The sequence below is a fragment of the Chroicocephalus ridibundus genome, chromosome 6, assembly GCF_963924245.1.
Source record: "Chroicocephalus ridibundus chromosome 6, bChrRid1.1, whole genome shotgun sequence".
Taxonomy (NCBI): Eukaryota; Metazoa; Chordata; class Aves; order Charadriiformes; family Laridae; genus Chroicocephalus; species Chroicocephalus ridibundus.
This window is the reverse complement of record NC_086289.1, coordinates 75,468,611-75,490,051: the sequence shown is the minus strand read 5'-3', so window position 1 is coordinate 75,490,051 and position 21,441 is coordinate 75,468,611. Positions and strand designations below refer to the sequence as shown.

Sequence of the window (21,441 nt, the reverse complement as noted above, 5' to 3'; positions counted from 1 at the left end):
ATTGTTAAATCTGTTCGTCTTACACCCACCTATGCACGCAGGCACCTCGGGTCCTGCGTTGTCTTGGCTGCAAATCAGGAAGTGATGGGATGCACTTTCCTTTGGAAGCACAGCTTGTCTGTCTGTTGCTTGTCCGTCAAGTGTGGATTCACCGTCTCTTCGTGTTCCCTTTGTACTTCTGGTCCTCGTTTGTGCCTCTGGTGACTTTCACGTGGCAGCATGTATTTCTTGGCAGAAATAAAGAGGAGGAGCAAGCTAGTGGTTGAACGCCAAGGCTCAGAACCAGGCAGCCACCACATGGCTTTTCTCCTGCTCCTTTGCCGTAAACTGTCTGTGTGTGTCCTGCCCACGCAGAGAAAGGGGCAGATGCGGAATTTGGCAGGAATGCACGGACCTGGGGCTTTGATCTCAGTCCGCCTCTTTCCTGCAGTGCAAATAACTGAGTAACTGAGCGGCTTTTAAACGCAGACTCTCAGGACCTAGATCCGTCTGTGCCGTACCTCTGGGCAGACTGTCCGGCGGCACGGCTGGCTTTTTCCTGCAGGAGCCTGGCGCGGTGGCTCTGCTGGCACGGCACTCCTCACGTCCCAGCAAGTCCTGGGGTCAGGCGCGTGACCGCGTGCCAGCCTTGGGGGCTGTTAGCCAGCCTTCGGCAGGCGAGGCCGAGAGCGTACCAGCCTCGGGGCTGACGACGGCACCTCCCAGTGCCGGGGCTGGGCAGTGGAAGGGGGACTCCTCACAACACTTGCCGTCTCTGTGTCCTGCGCTGCAAGGCTTCTCTTCTCCCTACCTTGCTGTTCCAACCACAGCCGTGTGTTTTCATAGTAAAAGGCACTAGATCCTGTTTAATGAGCTCGCTGCTAAACTGTATTTTCCTTTGATGAGAGCTACATCCCTTCACCTGTTTTGCTTTGGTTTTGTTTTGTTGTTGTTCTCCATTAAAACTCAGTGAGCCAAACTCAACCCAGGGGCTCTGCTTGGCTCAGCTGGTTTAATCACTGACCTCATGTCACCTTTCTAATTGATTAGCTCTTGCTCAGGCTTGAACTGAATCAAAATTTTATTTATTTATTTTAAGTTGTCATCCGGTGCTAACCTTTCCTTTCCCATAAGCTGAACAGCTGACCCGTCCTTCCTTATTTCTCTTCCCTCTCCCTCTCTCTCCTAGTTGATGCTTCCACCAGCCTTAACCTTGAGCGCACAGCGCTTGCTAGAAAGCGATTCACATTGCAAGGTCTTTCCAACCGCAGAGCTCCACCCAAAGGTAAAATCACCCCACGCAGCATTTGGTCTCTGCCCATCTGTCTCCTGCACTCCCACGATGTTCCCTCCATCCCATAGTGCCATCCATCACTATTTCCTACAGTGCTGCCGCATCTCACCAGAGTGCTCCTGTCCGACACACACACACGGCTCCTCTTCTCAAAGACGCCCTGACCAAAAGCGCTCCCACGGCAGTGTTGGCGAGGCGACCTTTGGGCTGACTGGTTGGATCTTTTACTGCTGCACAGCGCAAATAACGTTTATTTCCAGTGTCTCTCAAGGGCCAAAGTGCGAACGTGTGTTAATCCACCAACCTTAACTTCTTTCAGCAGTTTACTGGCACGAAGGGAAGAGTATCAGTGTGTTGTGCTACTCGAGATTTTCGTGCGTTAAACTGCTCATTGGTTGGACCTCTTTGTTTTTTCAACTGTTGCTCAGCCATGGCCTAGTGGTTACCTGAGGAACCGGAATTCAGAAGATCTGGGGTCTGTTGCCATTTCTACTTAATTATGTGATATGACACTGTAAAAAGGTGTGTTCTGAGTCCTTGTGTGTAAATGTTTAGAAGACACTTAATACCCAGGAGCAGAGAGCATCACCTGTTGCTGTGGTGGCTGTGCAGGGAAGAGACTGCAGAGGAGAGGAAGAAACGTGACTAGAAATGAAACAGAATGGCTGTTTGCAATTACAGTCTGCAAAGAGAATGTAATTACTATTTTTATTGTAATGACTTTTCTCCTGTTCTGATAAATTATATTTCTTCTGCGAGACAAAGGGTTAGTGTGCAGTGAGGGAGAGGGTGAGCATCAAGGGAGGAAGAAGCAAGATGAAAGAATAAAAATTACAAAATTATAAAGTAGAGGAGAATACCCCGAGAGCCAGAGCAGCCGTAACATTCTGGCTGCAAGGTTCAGGCTGCGCTGGGTAGTGAGATCTAAGACGGAGAAAGCCGCTCAATGTTCTGAATACAAAAAAGGGAGCAGTTTTCAGATCCTGTGACTTGGGGAAATCAATTAAAACCATAAATTTCAGAAAGGCAGTAATTCGGGTGCGTTTGGGTCTCCAGTTTTGGTTTGGGCCTCTTTTGCTCTTTTATCTGAATTTTTCTTGTCATGTGAAATATCTTGCATTTTATTCAGTCATTCCGTGTTCCGGCCGGCAAAGCGCGGTTGAGAAGGGCTCCTGCCGGCTCGGCGGTAGGCACTCTCAGCTCGGAGACGCGCTGGGTCTGGTTGCGTGAGGTTGCTGTGGAGCACCTCCGTTACACGGGGTCCATTCCACTTGTGCCGCTCGGTTGCCGGTCGGGTCCTGGCCTAGAGGACACCAGTTGGCAAACGGGCCGGATGCAGAGTGTGGTCGTTTCTGCAGGCAGCGACGCCGCAAAGCCGTGTTAGCACCGTATGGACTGGCGTTAGGGCAGGTGGGGAGCTGTGAGAAGGTGACAGGGAAGTTTCTGCAATAAGAGCTTGTCCTGCTCTTGACCCCTCTGTCCAAGGATTTGTTACTGGCCGTGGCAGGAGACGGCATCCGGAGCTGAGTGTGCTTTGTTCAGACCCACTGTGTCTGTTCATATCCAGACACATAAAAGGGAAGGTTTAAACAACAAAATAACAAGACTCTCTAGGGGAAAAACAGGGTTGCCTGATAGGCGTCAACTGGCAGTGGCACGGGGATGCTCAAAGCATCGCTGCACTGGCTGCCCAGGCTGGATGTGATGGGGTAGAAATCGTTGTGTGTGAGCACCGTGGTGTTTTGGCCAAAGAAATGCTGGTGTCTGGAGGAGAAACGCTCCCAGCCTGCGCTCCCCCAGCGCGGAGACCCCAGGGAGCCTTACCAGAGCTGGCACCAAGGCGCGTGAAAGCCACCGCTCTGCATCTCCCCCACCCCCGGGGCCGGCCTGGTCTGCAGGGCCAAGCTCAGCTTCCTTGGAGTTGGCACAGGGTCCCTACGAGCTGCGTGGTGTGGTGTAAATGTAGCCCAACACCATAATCATAAAGTGACGTTTTCTTTGTATTTTAGCGCGGGCAGTTACAGCAGCCGAAACGTGGAGTCGTTCCATCGCGGTTACCACTGAGGGCAGAGCTTAACCTCTCCTTTTTCTTCAGCCTTTCAGGAGTGTGAATAAGGATGTACTTGGATATATGTGCTTTTGTGAGTCAATTGATAAGGAAGTGCATTGGCAGATACAGAATTTCCAGTCTTTTTACAGTAGCCAAACAACAGTTAAAATTGCAGTGAGATTTTAAGGAGCGAATATGGTTTCCTGATGTTTTGGCGTAATAAAACATTACAGGAATCGCAGTTCAAGCAGTCACGCTAATTTCTGCTCCACTGGAAACATATAGTGAATGTGACGTTTACTAGGCAGAAATACGGGAAAAAACGAAGTGAAGAGAAATGTTGTGTGGCTGAACATTAAAATAAGAAAATGTGAAGATGAGGAATGGGAAAGAGAATTTTAAGATCCCTGGCAGGGAAATCTTCACAGTGGTATAGTTCTGCACAGGACATTTAAACCTGAAATATAAAATCACCTGAAACTTATTTTACTCCAGTGCTGCATGCCAGTTAACCATGAAAAAAAAAATAGAGAGAGAAGAAGATAGACATGATAAGAGAAAAGAGACGATTGGAATAGAAAAGTCGCTCCAAATCACTGGCACCGGGTAGGAACACCTGGGCTAAGATTCAGCAAAGCTTACAAGCACGTGCTACAAAGAGCTTTGTGTGACATAAATCTTCACCTATCCCAGTGTCGTGTTTTTTAGTGAAAGTAGAAACGAGCGTTTAACTTTCGCATAAATATTTCTTTGATACTTTTAAAAATCAAAACATGAAAATCACAAATATTCTTTGACAAATCCGAAAGCCTTCAACAGACTATTTAAAGTCAAAAACGCGACTCGCATCTCCCAGTGAAAGCTGGGGAAGTTGTGTCTTCGCTCCTGAGCGGACTTTGAGGAAAGGCAGGACCCTAATTAGAGGAAACAAACCCCTCCGTTGCCTTCGCTTCCTCCGAGCGGATTCGCGCCGGTGAGGACGGGGGCTCGGAGAACCTTTTCAGGCGTTCACCCAGTGAACTTCTAGAAATGACAGATGTGAACTCCAAACTGCTCGTGTTTGGTCGTCAGTGTATTTCGGGTCAGTCACCGCAGAGCAAGCAGTTCAGCGTCTGCAATCATCCAGACCTCATCTGTGGACACCCTCCCCATTCCCACCATCACGCTCATCTCTCTGTGTTTTGTAGCTGTGCTTAGACCAGTTGGTTGCTAAAACATTAAGTGGCGTAATTCTCCCTTCTGAAGTATTAAAACTGGTGGAAGTGGAATAGCTTTGAAAAAATGTGTTCATATAAACTCTTTTCTGTGTTATTGACTTTGTTGAGGGTCTTTTCCCTGGCTGCTTTGGAGGAGCAACCTACCTTTTATCTGCCCTTTTCCAGCTGCCGCTTTGCTTTGGACACCTTTTACCCTCAGTGCTCACTAACCTCTAATCCTGCCCTGCATTGCGTCTGTCTGTTCTCCCAGATCCAGAATCTAAGGAAAGAGAAGTTACCCGTCGCTTTTCCCTAGCCTCCTCCATCAGCACCACAGTTAACGCTTCTGCTGTGACCAAAGGTACCGTCATGCTGCTTGCTTAGCTGCCCTTCTCCCTTCCTGCTGGCTGCCACGTTTGCTGCCTAATGCCCTTCACAGAGTGAGTACGTCAGGCTCGATTTTTATAAACGCAGGAGGTTCCGGTAGGAAAGAGTCAGGACCAGGGTAACACCCGCAGGGAGGCAGGCCAAGGCGTTCTGGATGTGTATCAAGGTGTGCTGCCAGCGTAAATGGTGACTCTTCTCACATTCTCCAGAATAGGCTTCAAAAAGCGGTGCTGGTTTCCACGGAAACCGGATGAATTTTTGGCTGATGTGGGGTTTGGTTTCCAGCCTCTCCCTGGTTTGGGTTAACTGAAATTCGATAGAAATTATTTCTCTGTTTCCTTAAAGCTGTTTAGGACTTTTGCTTTCAAGGAGGAGAGAATCTCCTCATTACGTAGCAGATACCAGATGGTAAGAACGCCTGAAAATCCCGCCAGAAATGGAGTAGCACTAGATACCAGTTTCAAGCATGTTTAGCGTAATCACAGTTGTGATTAGAAATTATGTTTGCAAGGAAATTTTCAGACATGTTTAAGGGAGCTGGGTGCCCAGCATGCACTGAGCTCTACAGTTTGTGTGGGAACTTACAAAAGTTTTATTTTTGAGCTGCAATTATTTTGAGAGAAGGCACTTTAAAAAAAAATAAGATACTGCACTAGTGCCTACATTGAAACTGAAAAGCAGCCCTTGCATTTGGGCGAGCTGGTTGTGTTGAAAATCAGTAGGACCGTAGGCACCTGTGCCTATGTGTCAGAGCTACTTTTGAGAACAGAACATATGGTCGTACGTCAAATTGTGAATATTCTGTCTTCTGGCAGCTCCTGGAATGAAGTGCAGGAACGGATCTGCAAGTTCAAGATTTGCGGGGCAATTCACAAACCAAAATAGAATGAAAAATGGCTGAGTTCAGTTGTACAAAAATCTTTGCTATGTATTTGTCAGGAAGAAGGTTGCACAGTACCGAGTGCATCGTAACTAGTTGTGAAGGATGCGAACCGTGTCCTTGACCGTGCCGTGGGGCTGTTGTGAAGCGAGAGCTGGTGGGGGTTGTTGGCAGAGGAAGGATGTGATATTACTGCTACCTACAAATGCGTCTTTGCCAACCTCTTTAGACCGTAACACTAAATCACCACCGCATGGAAATGCTGGGTGTAGCACAGAAGAGGTTCTCAGTAGCTTTCAGTCTGCGTTAGTGCCATCTCCTGGACAAGAGGGAGGGGAAACCCCTGTGAGAGCTGAGCAGAAGCAGATGCATTTACTATGTTTTAATGTCTCTTGCAAAAAGGGGTCTGTTTCTGTTTCCTGTCCGCACCACAGAAGCCTTTGTCTTCGCCACCTAGAATTTAGGGGTTGATCATTTTTCTGGGTGAAACGGAAAGTGTTAGGCATTAGAGTTTGCAGGTAATGGGAAAGCAAGTTTCTGCTTTAACAGTATTTACAGCCTTGTGACTCTGCGAACTTCACACAGGTCCCCTTGTTCCTGCAGTTAAAGTCAAGAGACATGAGATAAAGAGTGACCCAACTCCTCTGGGGTTTGAAGGTATGAGTATTTCCATCCTGCATGAAAACCTGTTTGCCGATCTTTTGGTATTATTCCCTGAATCCACACCTCATCACTGCTGGCAGACGGCACTGGAGCCCACTGGGGGGTTGGTGTCAGTTTATCTGTGATAATCACAGCTTGTCACCCCCGTGCCTGTCCCCTGCACTCACGTTACATTTACCAACTTTCACCCAGGGATGGCCCTGAATGAACCCCCCAGTTCTCTGCCTGTTTTGGGAAGTAGCGCTCTAGACTGTGGTCTGGATCTGGAATTTCTGCCTGGGTCCTGCCTCGCTCCGTAGGGTGCAGCAGCTGGGAGCCAAGGGGCTACTATTCACCCTCACCTGCAGCCTGGCCGCTTCCATCCCTCCCGCGTGTCGGTGGCTGTGCCTGGCAGGAGGAGCCGGAGCCGTGTGCTTTGGGCTGCAGAAGGGGCTCGGCTGGGCATTACTATCCGTGTAAGGTGCAGTGTTTCATTTCAGCCAAGCAGAATTTCCACCTATTCGTTGCAGCGTTTTCACCAATTACTGTTTAATAAACAATACCAAAGAGTTAAACCGGGAAGTTACTCCCCAGCTTCCAATGCCAGCGTTCCCTTTAACACGGGCATTTGCCGGAGCATGTTGCCCTGTGGAGCAGAGAGGTCGGAAGACACAATCCAGAGGCAGCAAAGGAAATGGCAGTTTTGCTGTTTGTAGCATATTTCCTTTCGCCAGTGACCGCTGGCACCACGTTTGGAATCACCCTGGCACCCAGCACCAGAGTTTTCCAAACCGTGGTGTTTATTCCTCACTTTCCTCATGGCAGGTTCTTCCGATCTCAGCATGCCGTGTGGCTGCAGAGGTGTGGGGTGCCAGTTCTGTCCCTAGGATAGAGCCGAGTTGATCCTCACTGGTTAGAAACGTGGTCCTACTGCAGGCCACCCCTCACCGGGCTGAGGTCCTTTAAGTAGGAAGCAACGAACATTATCACCCCTTTCCCAGAAGATACGGCCGCTGCTGCCAGGGCTGTCAGAGTCAGTAACGCAAAGGATTTGATGCACTTAGATAAAAACTTCCCCCGCAAAATTGCATTGCATTCATCAAGAGTGAAAGTATTCATTTTCTGGCTGGGAAGAGGAGCATCAAAACCATATACCATCACCTGCAGAACGATTTGAAACGCTGCAAGGAAAACATGCCAAAAATGTGTCAGGAAGCTGTAGTGAAATAGAACACTGCACTGGTCACCCCGCAGTCGTCGTCCTTTACTAACATCAGTATTTCTGTTTGATTCCTTTGGCTGTTCTCTGTCCCCCTCGGACCTGCAGTGTTTCTGCGGAATGCTGCTGCCTGTTCTCTCGTTTGTGCTGGTCATTTGTCTCCTCGTTTATAACCGTCAGCCCCCGTCCACCCGTGTGTTAGAGAGACTGCCAGTGGCAGAGGTGATACGGGAATTCACCCTGCACTGTCTGGTCGCTATTTCACCTTGAAGACACAAATTGTGCTTCCTGTCACAGATGCTTTTGAGAACACCATTTTGGCCCAGACTAAATGTAATACCGGTTCCACCACGAGACCCGTACCTAGATCTGCTTCACAGACAGGTAAACAAAATTAAAACATTTATCCTCTCAATTTGAGAGTGTGATATAAATGCATGATAATATTTACTCTCTTTAACTTAAAGAGATTTTTCTCTTTTTATGAGCGTCGTTTCCCATGAAAGCAATGGAAGAACAAGCTCGGGTCACCAGCAGGGATAGAAACAGCGCCCCACCTTCTGGTTTTCTGTAGGTGGGGCACAGCTGGAAACAATTCTTTTAATTGATGTCAGAGAGCTCAGAATTTGGTCTGTGTAATTTTATAGCTTGAATTAAGTACATAAAACTTAGGCTGTTTCTTAGTCTTTGAAATTAGAATAGCAGTTTGTACAGAAGAGGAAGGCTGATGCATGTGTTTGTAGGGAATCCCTGCTGGTTAGGTTTCTGCCTACAGATGACGGTGGCAAAAGATCACCGACGCTTTGTCCAAGGTGGGAGGGGGACGTCTTTGGGTTTTTTTGGTGTTTGTAGCTCAGCCTGTGAATTTGAACTAAAATTCCTGTAGCAGTTTGAAGCTGATTAGCACCGATGTATTCTGGTACCTTCAGCCAGTTGCCAGTATTTGGCTGGTGTGGTTCGGCCGGGACAGACAGACGGTGGGGTCGGGTTCCACGTGCTGCCTGGGCTGAAACTGCAGTTCCCGTGGCACGGACCTGGGCACAGACCGTGGCGGGGACGCTCACAACCCCAGCACACAAGTGGCACTGCAGGGGCTGGTGTACACCTTGAAAAGCACCGAGGATGGGTGCGCGTGGGCAGGGATTAAACAAACCTGTTGCTCCCAGATCAGATCGTTTTTCTGTTTAGTCCCTGAACTGCCCGGCTTGGGTTTTGTGTTGTCTCAGGCCAGGTTTTGGGTTGGTTGGAGCATCTGGCTCCGTGCCTTGCTGTCAGCACTGCTTTGCCGTGTCCGCAGCAGCGGCCCGCAGGCTGGAAGGAGCTTGGCTAATATCCGCTCGGCCCGAGTCCCCGTGAATTGGCCAGTGCACGGCGAGGACACGAAGTAGGAAGGTGGGGGCAAGCTGGCTGCCTCCATTCAGCCCGTATCTTCCTGGGCTGCAGGATCCCTTGGTAGATGCCAGGTCTGTTTCCTCATGGCCGGGCTGTGGTCACCCCTGTCAGAAAAGGGACGGGCATCAAGTGCGAAGGGAAGCATAGAGCTCGACTGGGATCTGTGCGGGAGAGGCCGAGTCAGCTTTCCATGACGGGAGCCTCGGGCAGGCAGGTTCAGCCTGAATTTCCCTCAGGACACATCCTCTGGGCGTGCCTCGGTGGGCAAAGGGATCGACGCTTGTGCTTGGGCTGGAAATCTCTCCTTAGGCGTCGTCCACCGGGCTGGGGTGGTTTTGGGTGCAAATCACACACTAAAACTGCTAACAGCAGAAATATGAGTGAGATCTTCTCTACCTGCCACCGAGGTCTGGTTGTCCATGTGCCTTCTTGTTTGCTCTGTCCCTTCGCTGCACTTCCAGCTGCTCCAGGGTATGGTCTGGTACCTTGCTCAGGTGGTAGTATCACCCTGGGGCCAGGGGGAGATAAGCCAACCACCATTCGGTGGCTTCAGGCTTCAATTTATAGATGAATGTGTGGAGGTAAGCTGGAAACCGAACGAGCACAGCCTTCTGAAAGTCACGTCAGCAAAAGTTGTTATTTGCTACGGCGCTCGCTCCGCAGAAACGTTCCTGGTCCTTGCGTTTTGTGCCTCCTGAACCGAAGAGATTTAGCAACGCTAAAGACGCAGGGTATCGGTGGGCACGCAGCTGTGGCCACACAATCTGCCCTCCCACGAGTGGCAGTAAGCGGTACAGGTTTTTAGAGATAGAATAATGGCTGAAATGTAATTTTTATGGCAAAATCAGGGAACAAGGTGTAAAAAGGTAGAAGCAATTCAGTAAGTGGAATAGTGGGAACCAAACCCCTGACATCTAGTTTTAAAAGACTGGGTCTGAAAGGGGCTAATGACTGATAGCTAACTCTTTCTGTTCTCTCTCCTTTGAAAAGGCTGGCCCAGCAGGCAAATGCCGTCTCTAGACACGTTTGAAGATTTTGAAGCCATCCCCTCCAGCACGGATGAACTCTCCAACTCCTCTGACTTGGAGGAAGAGACCAACCCCAACAACGTAATTCCTCTTTCAAATTGCGCTGCCCTTTCCCAGGGCCACCTCCTCTTCTCCAAGGATCAGGATGTGAACTGCCCGGCCGGGGTTCATGCCAGCCTTACGTTCATGGATATGTGGGAATACAGAAGACGGGAATTTGATGCGGGGTGTTGGGGGGTTATCCCAAGGCTGTTTTGTTGATCAGGATGAGGACCATAAAAAGTCACCCTTATTTGTAAGCTGTAGCTTAACCTCTTACAAAAGTGAGGGAAACTCTGAGCCCTTAAAAAAGTAATTTCAGACTTTTCCAGATGACTTAACCGGGTGTCACAAACCCGATTTCTGGATCAGAATAACGGCTGGCCAGTTAATTCTAAAGCCTGAATGCACAGCACAGTTCTGTCCTAAGTTTGAATAAAATTTAACCTGGGCATGATAAAAGGAATAAAAAAGTGACACAATTCCCTACGGAAGAAACCTCTGCCAGCTTGAAATGCCTAATTCAGTATTGAACTAACCTGGCTCTCTCTTGCAGTGTTCTTTCATCCACAGTGACTGTATTTCTGGTGCATTGTTTCATTCATTTTAGGGGACCAATCTCTTTCGGGTAGAAGGCAGTTTTGACAGCTGTTTCCCGGATTCTCTTACGCTCGAGGATGGAGATTTAGTGCAGTTTGTGCAGGAAGGAGAGAACGGTCAATGGTGAGTACCGCAGAGAGACAGAATTTGACAGGTAGAGCAGCCATAACCTCCTGGAAAAGATGGATGATATTCAGAAAGATGTCAGAGCCTCTTCAAAATCAATCAAATCCACTCCCCCCGTGGACCACAGTGTGAAAGAGGCAGAGGGAGGCACGAACGTACAAGCAGCTTTGGTTAATGCCCCCTGGCTGGCTTTCATCCCCGACGCTTGTGACCCGAGGCTTAAGAGGACAGAAGTTTGCATGAAGGAAACGGAGGGGAGTTTCTGGGCTTTTGACGCCTCCTAGCCAGAAGGACAGCTGTCCCGGGAGCACCTTCCCGTAGGATACATCAGTAAAATCCCCATCCCTTCCAGCCAGCCGCAGCAGGGAGCCAGAGAGCATTTTTAGCCCCAAAGGCTGAGATGTAAGAAGGGATTGACAGGGTGGGATCAATCTGCCCGCCTTGAGCCCACGTACGTTTCGGTGTGTTTGTTCTCTCTGGCTGACGCGTGAGTGTTAGGAACAGACGTGGCCAGGCATCTGAATTCTCTGTCGTGGGTAATTTGGAGGAAGAAGATCTGATCTCTGAAGGGCCGGCGCAGTCAGACCCTTCGCCCAGAGCTGACGTGGGGCTGAGACGGGAGCGAGTCCTGTGGGGAGAAGTGGGTGGGAATAAACCCATCCACCCCAGGTGGTATTTACAGCAAGGGGGGTGGACAATGTGAGAGACTCATTTTCTTCAGCTCTGAATTTGGCCCAGGGTCTCAAGGCCGCTGCTTGTCACAGCTGGGATAGCGGCTCACAGCGAGGGCTGCTGAAACTTAGTCAGCGGCTACCTGGAGGAATTCCCGGGGTCCTCTGCCTTCTTCCTTAGTTTAGGAAACAGCTGCCCAACATGCACCTCTAAGAATCACAACCCAGGGAAAGGGAGCGTAGGGCAATTCACTGGCCTTTCTCTGAATTCCAGGTTAGTGAAGAAACTGGTCTCTGAGAAAAGCGACTGGGTTCCTTCCAGTATATTGCAGCCAGCAGAGGGGGACAGTAACAACATAATGAAGAACAGCAATGCAGGTAATAGAGAAAATGAGTTACTGGCATTTAATTTTTTTTTCATGCTACAAAAGGATGCACTTTCTGTATTAAAGCCCTCGGCCTGGGCGCGTGTCTGTGCCGCAGCCTGTGTGACGCAGCTGGGCTAGCCTGAAATACGGTGCCGTGGGTGTCAGAGCTCGTCAGGCTCAGCAGCTGCCCCTGGCATGGATCGGCTCCTTCCCCCTTCCCGGGCAGAACCTGAATCTCCCACCAAACTCCTGTGGCTCCCAGTACTCAGGCTGGCTACCTTACAGCTGGCCCAGGTGCGTGCCGTGGCAGGTGTGTGGGAGTGGAGGGTAGCGCTCACCCTGACGCGGGTTTGGAATTAGATCAGCATCAGGGCCGTGGTTCTGGTCTCGGCTTGAAAACGTTCACATCTCATGAAGCGTGACCGCTCTCATCATGTTTCACTGCTGGCTCCGAAGGCTGGAGGGGAAGGGCTGCCCTGGCGAGATTTCAGCCAAATCAGCGCTAAAAGTCAGCCTTTCTTCAGCTTCGGTTCTGACCTAACACCCAAACAGGTTGCACTGGACAAGCTGAATCTCGGCAACTCTGCAGATCAAAGGTTTACAATTTTAGATTAATTTTTGCCCATCATTAAATGTGATTTACTCAAATGTGTCCTGCTTTTCTTCTGGTAACGGAAGAAAGCAAAATCTGGCCCAGCCATTCCCTGGGGAGCTGCGACAGGGAGCTGCCAGCGTTTTACTCTGAGGTACTGGTTTATTTTGATTTATTTTTTTTCTGTCAGTTTGCTAAAGTGGAGAAAAACCTCTTTGACTATTAACCAGGATTCTTTGCTGTGGTTTGAAGGGAGTTTGGTAATCGCTGCTCCATCACCCCCACAGCGGGTCAGTCCTGCCTTCACCCTCAGTGCCTCGCTGCGGCCCTCGTTGCTTTGGCATGTCTGGTGCCTCAAAAGACAACTAAAGCCACACACCTGTTACAGTTAGTTACGGGCCAAAAGAGCCTCCCCCGCCTTCAGTGAAGGAATTAGGAGAGCAGTAGAATTGTGATTACTTGTGCTTTGTTTTATTTCAGGCTTTTAACAATGAACCTCAAGACTAGATGGGAAATCCTTTAGCCGTGTTGTAGTGACCGTGCCCGTGTCCTCCTTTTCAGACATGTACAACGATTCCTGCAGCACGGCCTCGGTAGAGTCGGACACCAAGGAGAGCGAGGTGGCCAAAAGCTTCCCAGCAGAGCAGAGGGCTGGCAGCTGAGCAGCAGGACCAGCCTTCCTCGGGACCCCATCCACCTCTGGCTGTTTTGGGTGGATGCTGGATCAAAGTTGCCTTTCTCACAAGCTCTGAGGTTCGTGATTCACTAGAACTTTATCAGCATGAACAGATGAGAACTGTGCTGTCCACCTGGCAAGCTGGGAAAAACAAACTTGAAAGGAGCATTAAACATCCGGAAAGCGTCAAAACCCACCTTCAGTATTAGAGCAGAAAAATGCTTCTCGCATTGATTATCAAACCGGTTCAGAAGATGTGGCCTAAATTAGGTCGACAGCAGAGCTGCAGAGCCACTATGCACACACCTTTGGGCAGCTTTGCTCGAGCACGGAGTTACCGCAGAGGGACACACGTGTGGTTACGAGTTCTTGCTCTACCATGGCGTCGCCTGGAGGTTTTTCCATTTGCTTGCCTCTGGCTGTGCCTTGCCCGTCCTCCTTAATTCCAGCTGATGCATCACAAATGTGCCCTTTTTGCTGATGGTCAACACCAAAAACATCCCATTTTAGGGAGGCTGTGGAAAGGAAGCTTCTGACTTGGACCATAAGAGGGGCTTCGCGCAGCAACGACGTGACTCCTCTTGCGGTGGCACAGCGAGCGACCTGCTGCGGCCAGCGTTGTCGGGATGGTGCAGACGCAGCTCCTGGCTACGAGGTGGAGGTGCAGAGCTTCGCAGGGAGGCATGGACGTGTGACAGCTACCGTGACAGAGAACATGTTGAACTCCTTTTACAATACAAGTCATTCCGCTGCCCCCTCTGCGGTCTGTAGTTGCTGGATCACAACCCTTTGCATTTGGTGGCGAGAGCTGAACTGAATGCCGTGTAACGTCATATGTTAGTAGACTGCATGCTTTCTTTGTGCGCTGGGCTATGGAGTAGATACATTTCACCCCTCATTTGGAATATACTTAAGCATTGCAAATAGGCAGTGAGCACGAGATGCTCCGACGAGTGGATAAAGTGTTGTTGTTAAAGACTTCTTTCCAGGACATTTGATTACAGGACTGTACCAAATCTCTGCCGCATAAGGATGTAATGTATCATATAAAGCGATTACAGATGTTATAATTCCTATACAAGCCATTAGCTCATTTAGAGCAGCTGTTAAGGCGGGAAGGCATTTTGATGGTAATTGGGTCTTAGGTCCCACAAAAGCTGCTAATCCTTTAGTAAAGATAAGTATTGACCGAGGGCTGCAAACAGGCAAAGACCAGCCTGGTAGAAATGACCCCAGAAGCTCAGGAGTGAGTGTTTGGCTTTCGCTATTTAGGGGTTTTGTTGTTTAACCCCGAGACTAGTGGTGCTCTGTGTAAATAACAAAGGGGACGAAAGCACTAAAAATGGAGATGAAGCAAAACCAAAACCCACTCTTTAGTGACTGAGCGGAATAGTAGGAGTCTGTATTGTTTCCGTGATCATCTTTGCAGGGACACGGACGTTTTTCCTTGTGTCTCAGCGGAGGCTGGCGTTGCAAATACCGTAGTGTGTGAGTCAGGATAGCTGTGGAGCAGGTAGATAGTCCCATTCCAGAAAAAGCCTTGGAGCAGGTAAAGGCCGATTCGGATTTTGTTTGCCTGTGAAGGCTTCTTGGTTAATTAGGAGTTGCACTGTCGTGATGAGTTCCCACGGTTCTTCTAACCATCAGTATCTAAACTCTTGATTTCTGTCGCTTTCCGTTCATGACTAAAGGACCTGAGAGTTCTGGACCTTTTTGGAAGCGAATTGTGTCCTACGGAGATAAGAGCATCTGCTTTGTGCTGGTCATTTACCTTAGAAGTGACAGGTGGGCACTCAGGGACACGAATCCCATTCGTCCACTGTAGTTACGAGCGGCTTGAGGGAAGACTTGTTTCCTTTCAGCCCCTAACGAAATATGCAGTGATGTTTTCTTGTGGTGCAATTATTTTATCCTCTCCCTAAAATGAGTTCGTTTTGGTTTCTGTATTACTTTCAGTAATATTTGCACGGCCCCCGCCCTGAGGAGAGGAGAGGGGCAGGGAGCTTTGATTGCACATTGATAACTTTTGTGTGTGTGTGTGTGTGTGTGAGAGACGGGGGTTACCCTGGGTATACGGAATTGCCAAAATTAGGATTTGTGACATTGCTGACAGATGGAAAGGTGCAACCCTGCACTTTGGCGGAATTCCTTCTAACGGTGACATGGCAGTGGGCAGTCTCTGAACCGACGACGGAGAATCAGGTACTGCCAGTCCGTCTCCTCCCTCTGCTGAGTGCAGGGTGACAGCGTGCCAGCCCCGTATCCCCTGGTGCCTCGACGTCTCCCTCTAAAATGGAGGCTGTGGGATTTCCCACGTGTCGAATTCTGTTGCTAAATTTTAGCATGTATGCAAAAGTTGGGGCCCCTCCAGGGGAGAGCAAAGCATTCGACCCCTTACGTCCCACTGCGACCTCCATGAGTGTCGGTGGCATCCCGCGGGGCAGTCGAGAGCTGGAGCAGGGGAGAGGGTTGCTGCAGAACTGTGTCCTCTCTGCCGGCTCACCAGCGCGTCGGGACACCTGCAGAGGTATGGGCTGGATTATAACAATCCTCCTCCCTACTTTGCTTTCAAAATCAATTCTTTTTTTCCCCCCAAAATCTCATGTTTCATACTGTTGGACCAAAGTTTGAGTCATTGCTGCACCATGAATGTCCCGAGGGTGCAGGTGACCCCCTGCCCGTGGCCGTGTGCCGCAGCGGCGCAGCGCCTGGTCTCAGCGGTCTCTGGGAGCTGAGCATCTCACCGCTGTCCTCGGGCGCGGCGGAACCCGAGCAGGGACCCCACGGCCGTTAATTGTGTCCTTACCCATCCTGCAGTGCCGGTGAGCCAAAGGCACCTGCCCGTTTCTGTCTCCACGTGCTGAACTCAGAGGGTCCCGCCACCATCGCAGCTGCTCCGGGGTAACGGGGCCCTTTCCCTGGGCGCTGCCGCAGGGCGGGCGGCAGGAGCTGGTGCCGCGCCGCCGCTGTCGCGCTCTTGGAGCACGAAGTTCAGTGCCAGACCAGGCTGCTGACAAGCCTGAGAGCAGCCAGCAAGAAGTAACCTTCTGGCTTTGCTGAGGAGACAAAATGGGGCTTGGTGACTTTTTTTTTTAATAGCAGACAGGATAGTCTTGTAATTAGTGCATTTCTGTCAAGCAAGGTGATAATTAAGGGAATGACTCTCCATGTACAGTCTAGAATATGATCTGGTAATGCCCAGCGAGACTAATGTGTACATTAAGGTATATTTATTCTGTATGTAGATCTTTGACACCATCATTTTCAGGTAGATGGACCCAAAAATCATAGTTTCCAAACACGGATTTCATTTCAGTGTTGTTTGGAGATGATTTAGTGACCAGAAAGTCGTTTAAAAGGAGTGGTTGCTGCTCCGTTTCAGCTGTAGACGAGACAAATCCCAAGGCAAATCTCTGCTGCAGCAGCTCTCGTGGCTGAGCATCGTGCTCCTGCCGCCTGAGAGCAGTCGGCGGTGGCTGCCTGGCCGTTCCCTCCGGGGCGGGCGCCGCGAGAGTTGCCTTCCAGGGAGCTGGGACTTGGATCTTCTCCCTCTGCTCTGCTGCCAGCTCCTGTGAGCCTCGCAGAGCCCTCCCAGCCTCGGCACCCTGCCCTCGCTGGGCCGCAGGCTCCTTCCGCGCTGGGGGTAACGACAGCCAGGGACGGGCAGCTGCCACCATGCGTAAGTCTCGCTTTTAGTAAACCAGGCGACACGTAAGCGGGCCTGACCCCCTGCTCCTCTCGCCTCGGACCCACCGGCTGGAGGGACAGACCAGTGCTCACTGCCTGGGTCATCCACGGCTGCGGCCAAACCGTGTCGGAGCACTGGCTTTTCGTGCCAGTGACAACAAAGCTGCGCGTGTGTCTTAGGTTCCGGTTGTGTATGTGATGAAAAACCATTTTATTATCCATAATTTTCTTAGAGTCTGAGATTTCAAACCAGATTGGGTATGAGAAAGGCCATGCGCTTCCTTTCCAAAAATACTCAAAGCCTGACTTCCAACATACATATGACTAGAAATATATAAGAATAATAAGCAAAAAGAGCCAAATTGTGTATTTCTTCTTGCAGCTGGAGCTGAAATAGCTGCTAAGATTTCCTCTCCCCAGCTGAGAATTGGTACAGTTTGTTTCTCTTGCGTATTTTCCATGGTGTTGATAATGATGTGTTTGTATATTGTGGCTGATGAGAGATAATCAGACAGGGAAAGAGCGCAGAATTACCTGTCCTTTTTTTTTTTCCAGTCGAGACAGAATGTATGAATTTATTACAAGAAAAAAGTGTGCAAATGAACTTTCTGTAATTAGGCCATTTGACCTGTGTAGAACCCCACTTTGTTTGAAATTTATAAAAATTATAACTAGTACAAAACATGTGGTTGATGTCTCTATATGAAGTAACAAGTCCAGTGAGCTTTCCTTGCGTTCACAATGAATGAGTAACAGTGAAGGCACACAAAAAAATCCACACGTCTGCCCAATATAACTTTGTTTGTCCAACACACGCACATCACAAAAGGCACAAAGTGGTTTTTTTTCCTTTACCCATCTCCCTTAGTCACGCTCCTCGATCCCTGGGACCCTTAGGAGCATGGAAGGGTTCACACAGAGTTTGGAGTTGTGGGTGCTGCAGCCGCAGGGCAGGGAAGTTGCAGGATAACTTTATTATCGTTATCCCCAAGATCTCTGCATACCTTTGGCTACCAGTGGTTTATTAGGGTTGTGGATCCTGTAGAAGGGCAAGGAGGTAAAAATGAGAATGGAGAAACACGATGCAAATGCAGAGAGCAAAATAAATTGGCGCTAATTTCAGCTGGTATCCAGGTTTCTGGGGGCAAACTTCGCCTCGCTTCAGTTTTCAAGTCGTTGGACTCATCACTTAAAGCAGTGCAATATTGGTATGAGAAAATGAAGAACCAGGACTGCAGTGGACCCCGGGTGTGCGGCTTGCTTCGTCCCCCCCATCCCCCCATGGCGGGAAGCGCCATGGCACGCCTGAGGAAGCTTCTCCTGGTGCAGGTCCCTGCCATCCAGCGCCATGGCACGCCTGAGGAAGGCCGTCCTGGTGCGGGTCCCTGCCATCCAGCGCCATGGCACGCCTGAGGAAGCTTCTCCTGGTGCGGGTCCCTGCCGTCCAGCGCCATGCCACGCCTGAGGAAGCTTCTCCTGGTGCAGGTCCCTGCCATCCAGCGCCATGGCACGCCTGAGGAAGCTTCTCCTGGTGCGGGTCCCTGCCGTCCAGCGCCATGGCACGCCTGAGGAAGCTTCTCCCGGTGCGGGTCCCTGCCATCCAGCGCCATGGCACACCTGAGGAAGCTTCTCCTGGTGCAGGTCCCTGCCATCCAGCGCCATGGCACGCCTGAGGAAGCTCCTCCTGGTGCGGGTCCCTGCCGTCCAGCGCCATGGCACGCCTGAGGAAGCTTCTCCCGGTGCAGGTCCCTGCCATCCAGCGCCATGCCACGCCTGAGGAAGCTTCTCCCGGTGCGGGTCCCTGCCATCCAGCGCCATGGCACGCCTGAGGAAGCTTCTCCTGGTGCGGGTCCCTGCCATCCAGCGCCATGGCACGCCTGAGGAAGCTTCTCCTGGTGCGGGTCCCTGCCGTCCAGCGCCATGGCACGCCTGAGGAAGCTTCTCCCGGTGCGGGTCCCTGCCATCCAGCGCCATGGCACGCCTGAGGAAGCTTCTCCTGGTGCGGGTCCCTGCCATCCAGCGCCATGGCACACCTGAGGAAGCTTCTCCTGGTGCAGGTCCCTGCCATCCAGCGCCATGGCACGCCTGAGGAAGCTCCTCCTGGTGCGGGTCCCTGCCGTCCAGCGCCATGGCACGCCTGAGGAAGCTTCTCCCGGTGCAGGTCCCTGCCATCCAGCGCCATGCCACGCCTGAGGAAGCTTCTCCCGGTGCGGGTCCCTGCCATCCAGCGCCATGGCACGCCTGAGGAAGGCCGTCCTGGTGCAGGTCCCTGCCGTCCAGCGCCATGCCACGCCTGAGGAAGCTTCTCCCGGTGCGGGTCCCTGCCGTCCAGCGCCATGGCACGCCTGAGGAAGCTTCTCCCGGTGCAGGTCCCTGCCGTCCAGGGCTGCAGGCTGGGACCCGCACCAGGACCCCCTGCCCCAGCCCGGCAGGTCCGTGGGGCACCTTGCGGGCGGAGGCGGTGGTTGCAGCGTGCTGGGCTGTGTTTGGGCGCAACACCCGGGGTGAGCAGCCCGGCCCGGCCACTCCACCCAGCTCAGCCCCCGCAGCGGGACCGGCCCAGCCAGCACAGCCTGCGGACGTCCCCAGCTGCGGCCGGAGCCCGTCGGGGCTTTACCTTCCGTTTAGCTCTGCGGAGATGGGTCCAGATCACACCTCTCCCTTCCGTGCCTCAATGTAAAAGAAAGATTTGGGCCCTAAAGAAAGTACTTTTTTAAAGAACACAGGGGAAAGTACTGATTCACAGGCTGGAGCCTCCCCGGCTGCGGGCTGCGCCAGGTTATCCACGCGGGAGAAGGTTCTTGGTTACGCGTTTGGCAGAGCCCAGGTGTGAGGTGCGGGGTGGGAGCCTGCCCTCCCCCAGTCGGCCCAGCAGCCCCTGCTGGTTTCACTTTCTTTCCTAACCATCACTTATTTCCTTCTGCAGCCGTTCACAGGCGAGAAGCATCGCTCTCCCGTCTCTCCTCCCCTTTCCCAGCCCTGACCCCGCGCTCCCTGCCCAGGGCAAACTCTTCCCTGCCCAGGAGACCTCGGCTCCTCTCCGCACACCCGCAGCCGCGCCGGCCATGGGGAGGAACGCACGGCCCTTCGCCTTCCTCACCTTCACCTGTGGTGAGTAGCATCCTCCATCGTTTCTATCAGAAAAATGAGACACGTTACACTAGTTTTGTTTCTTTGCAGTCAGGACAGCACCCAACGGACCGAAAACTTTGAATAGTTTTATTGCTAGCGGTAAGGGTGCTTTTACTAAAGTCCCACTGCTAAGAAATAACTATAACTACATTTCATTGCAGCTGGAATAGGCTCAGTCTGATGTTTTCCCCTGTATTTTTGCTTGTGCTCTGTGGTGACATAAACTCACCGTGTGATGGAGTCAGCTCAAAGCAGTCCTAAAGCAGACTTCTTTGGGCTTGCTTTTCTCAATTAAAAATAATTTCCAGACCAGCAGAACTGACTGAAAATCTGGAGTGAGACGGGCAGAAGAAAAACTAAGGAAGCGTAGCTGGAGTCACTCATTTGCTGCATTGCGAGACGCGGAGCCGGGAAGCCGGGGAGGGGGGCGGGCTTGGAGAAGGCAGGCGGGGGCTTATCCCAACGCCAAGCCACATCAGTCACCCTCCGGTCCTTAATGCCCTCTGTGAGAATCGGGGGGGCCAGCCTGGGGGCGGACGTGTCCCAGCCTGTGGAGCCATCCCCCAAGACCCACAGCAGGACAGGCTGCCGGGTGAAGCAGGACAGAGCGTGATTTAAGCCCTGCAATGGCCAGAGGTTTGAGCTCGCTGGTGCGTTTCTGCAGCCTGTTTTGCCATCGGCACACAGGGATGGCACAAGTAGCAGCCCCCGGCCGCCTCCCAGCGCCCTGAGCAGGCAAAGAGCCCGGGGGCCCGGGCACAGGCAGCTCCCGCTGTCTCTGCTGCGCTTTCCCACACCCGCCTCCCGGCCGGAGGCTGCTGAAGTAGCCCCAAAACACGCGTACGAGAGGAGAGCAACATCAGGCTGGGAGATGTAACACTCGGTGGTCAGCAAGGAGCTTTTGACCAGAAAGGACTTGTTTCCTCAACTCCTTATCTGTTTTTGATCATTCCTTTAATAATTTGCTGTGATGTTTTATTAATGCCACAAAGTCGACTCTTTTTGTGCAGACAGGGAATCAAACATAACCAGAGCTTACGGGATAAAGGTCTGATGGGTTGGAAGTTTAAGAAACTCCTCCTGTGTGGGAGGAAACTGTGACAGTACCACAACCTCTCAGAAAATCTGGGTGCTTTTCCAGTTCCTCAAGGACTCGCGCTAGAGCCAGGGAGCGTGTCCCCAGTGACCGCAGGAGTGGGGTCAGGTTTCCGCGTCCACACAGAATCCGTCAGTTAAACACAAGCGTTTCTTCTGAGCGGCAGAAAGCGGAACAAACCTGCTGGGCTGCCGAGCAGCGCGAGAGCGTGGTGAGAAGTGAGAAGTGCGAGAAGGTGAAACAACCCCCAGCAAGAGGTTTTTTTTCACCCACCCCATTAGAGGACAGCAGGCTGAGAAATGTCCCAGCCAGACCACGGCAATGCCTGGGAGCAGAGCAGGGACGTTCCACCGCTGGCATTGACCCAACCTCCCTGGTCACCACGGC

General features: G+C 51.4%; 2 protein-coding genes across 13 annotated transcripts in view; both read left to right on the top strand.

The window, feature by feature from the left end:
* Nucleotides 1-17,597, top strand: part of MCF2L2 (MCF.2 cell line derived transforming sequence-like 2) — a 177,734-nt gene extending 160,137 nt beyond the window's left edge. For 5 of the 12 annotated variants that reach the window (XM_063339026.1, XM_063339027.1, XM_063339031.1 and 2 more), the window contains 8 exons: nt 1,169-1,264; nt 4,791-4,880; nt 6,372-6,443; nt 7,945-8,031; nt 10,030-10,148; nt 10,717-10,829; nt 11,778-11,881; nt 12,550-12,912. In XM_063339026.1, the coding sequence (XP_063195096.1) occupies nt 1,169-1,264; nt 4,791-4,880; nt 6,372-6,443; nt 7,945-8,031; nt 10,030-10,148; nt 10,717-10,829; nt 11,778-11,881; nt 12,550-12,689 (821 nt within the window). In that variant the 3' untranslated portion in view covers nt 12,690-12,912. Of the gene's footprint in view, nt 1-1,168; nt 1,265-4,790; nt 4,881-6,371; nt 6,444-7,944; nt 8,032-10,029; nt 10,149-10,716; nt 10,830-11,777; nt 11,882-12,549; nt 12,914-12,943 lie in introns of those variants that run through there. The other 7 variants (XM_063339025.1, XM_063339029.1, XM_063339024.1 and 4 more) reach the window with 7 other exon arrangements.
* A 1,733-nt stretch (nt 17,598-19,330) lies between these two features.
* LAMP3 (lysosomal associated membrane protein 3) overlaps nt 19,331-21,441 on the top strand; it is a 19,337-nt gene continuing 17,226 nt past the window's right edge. The window contains exon 1 of the mRNA XM_063339038.1: nt 19,331-19,937. Coding sequence (XP_063195108.1) covers nt 19,892-19,937 — 46 coding nt within the window. The 5' untranslated portion in view covers nt 19,331-19,891. The remainder of the gene's footprint in view (nt 19,938-21,441) is intronic.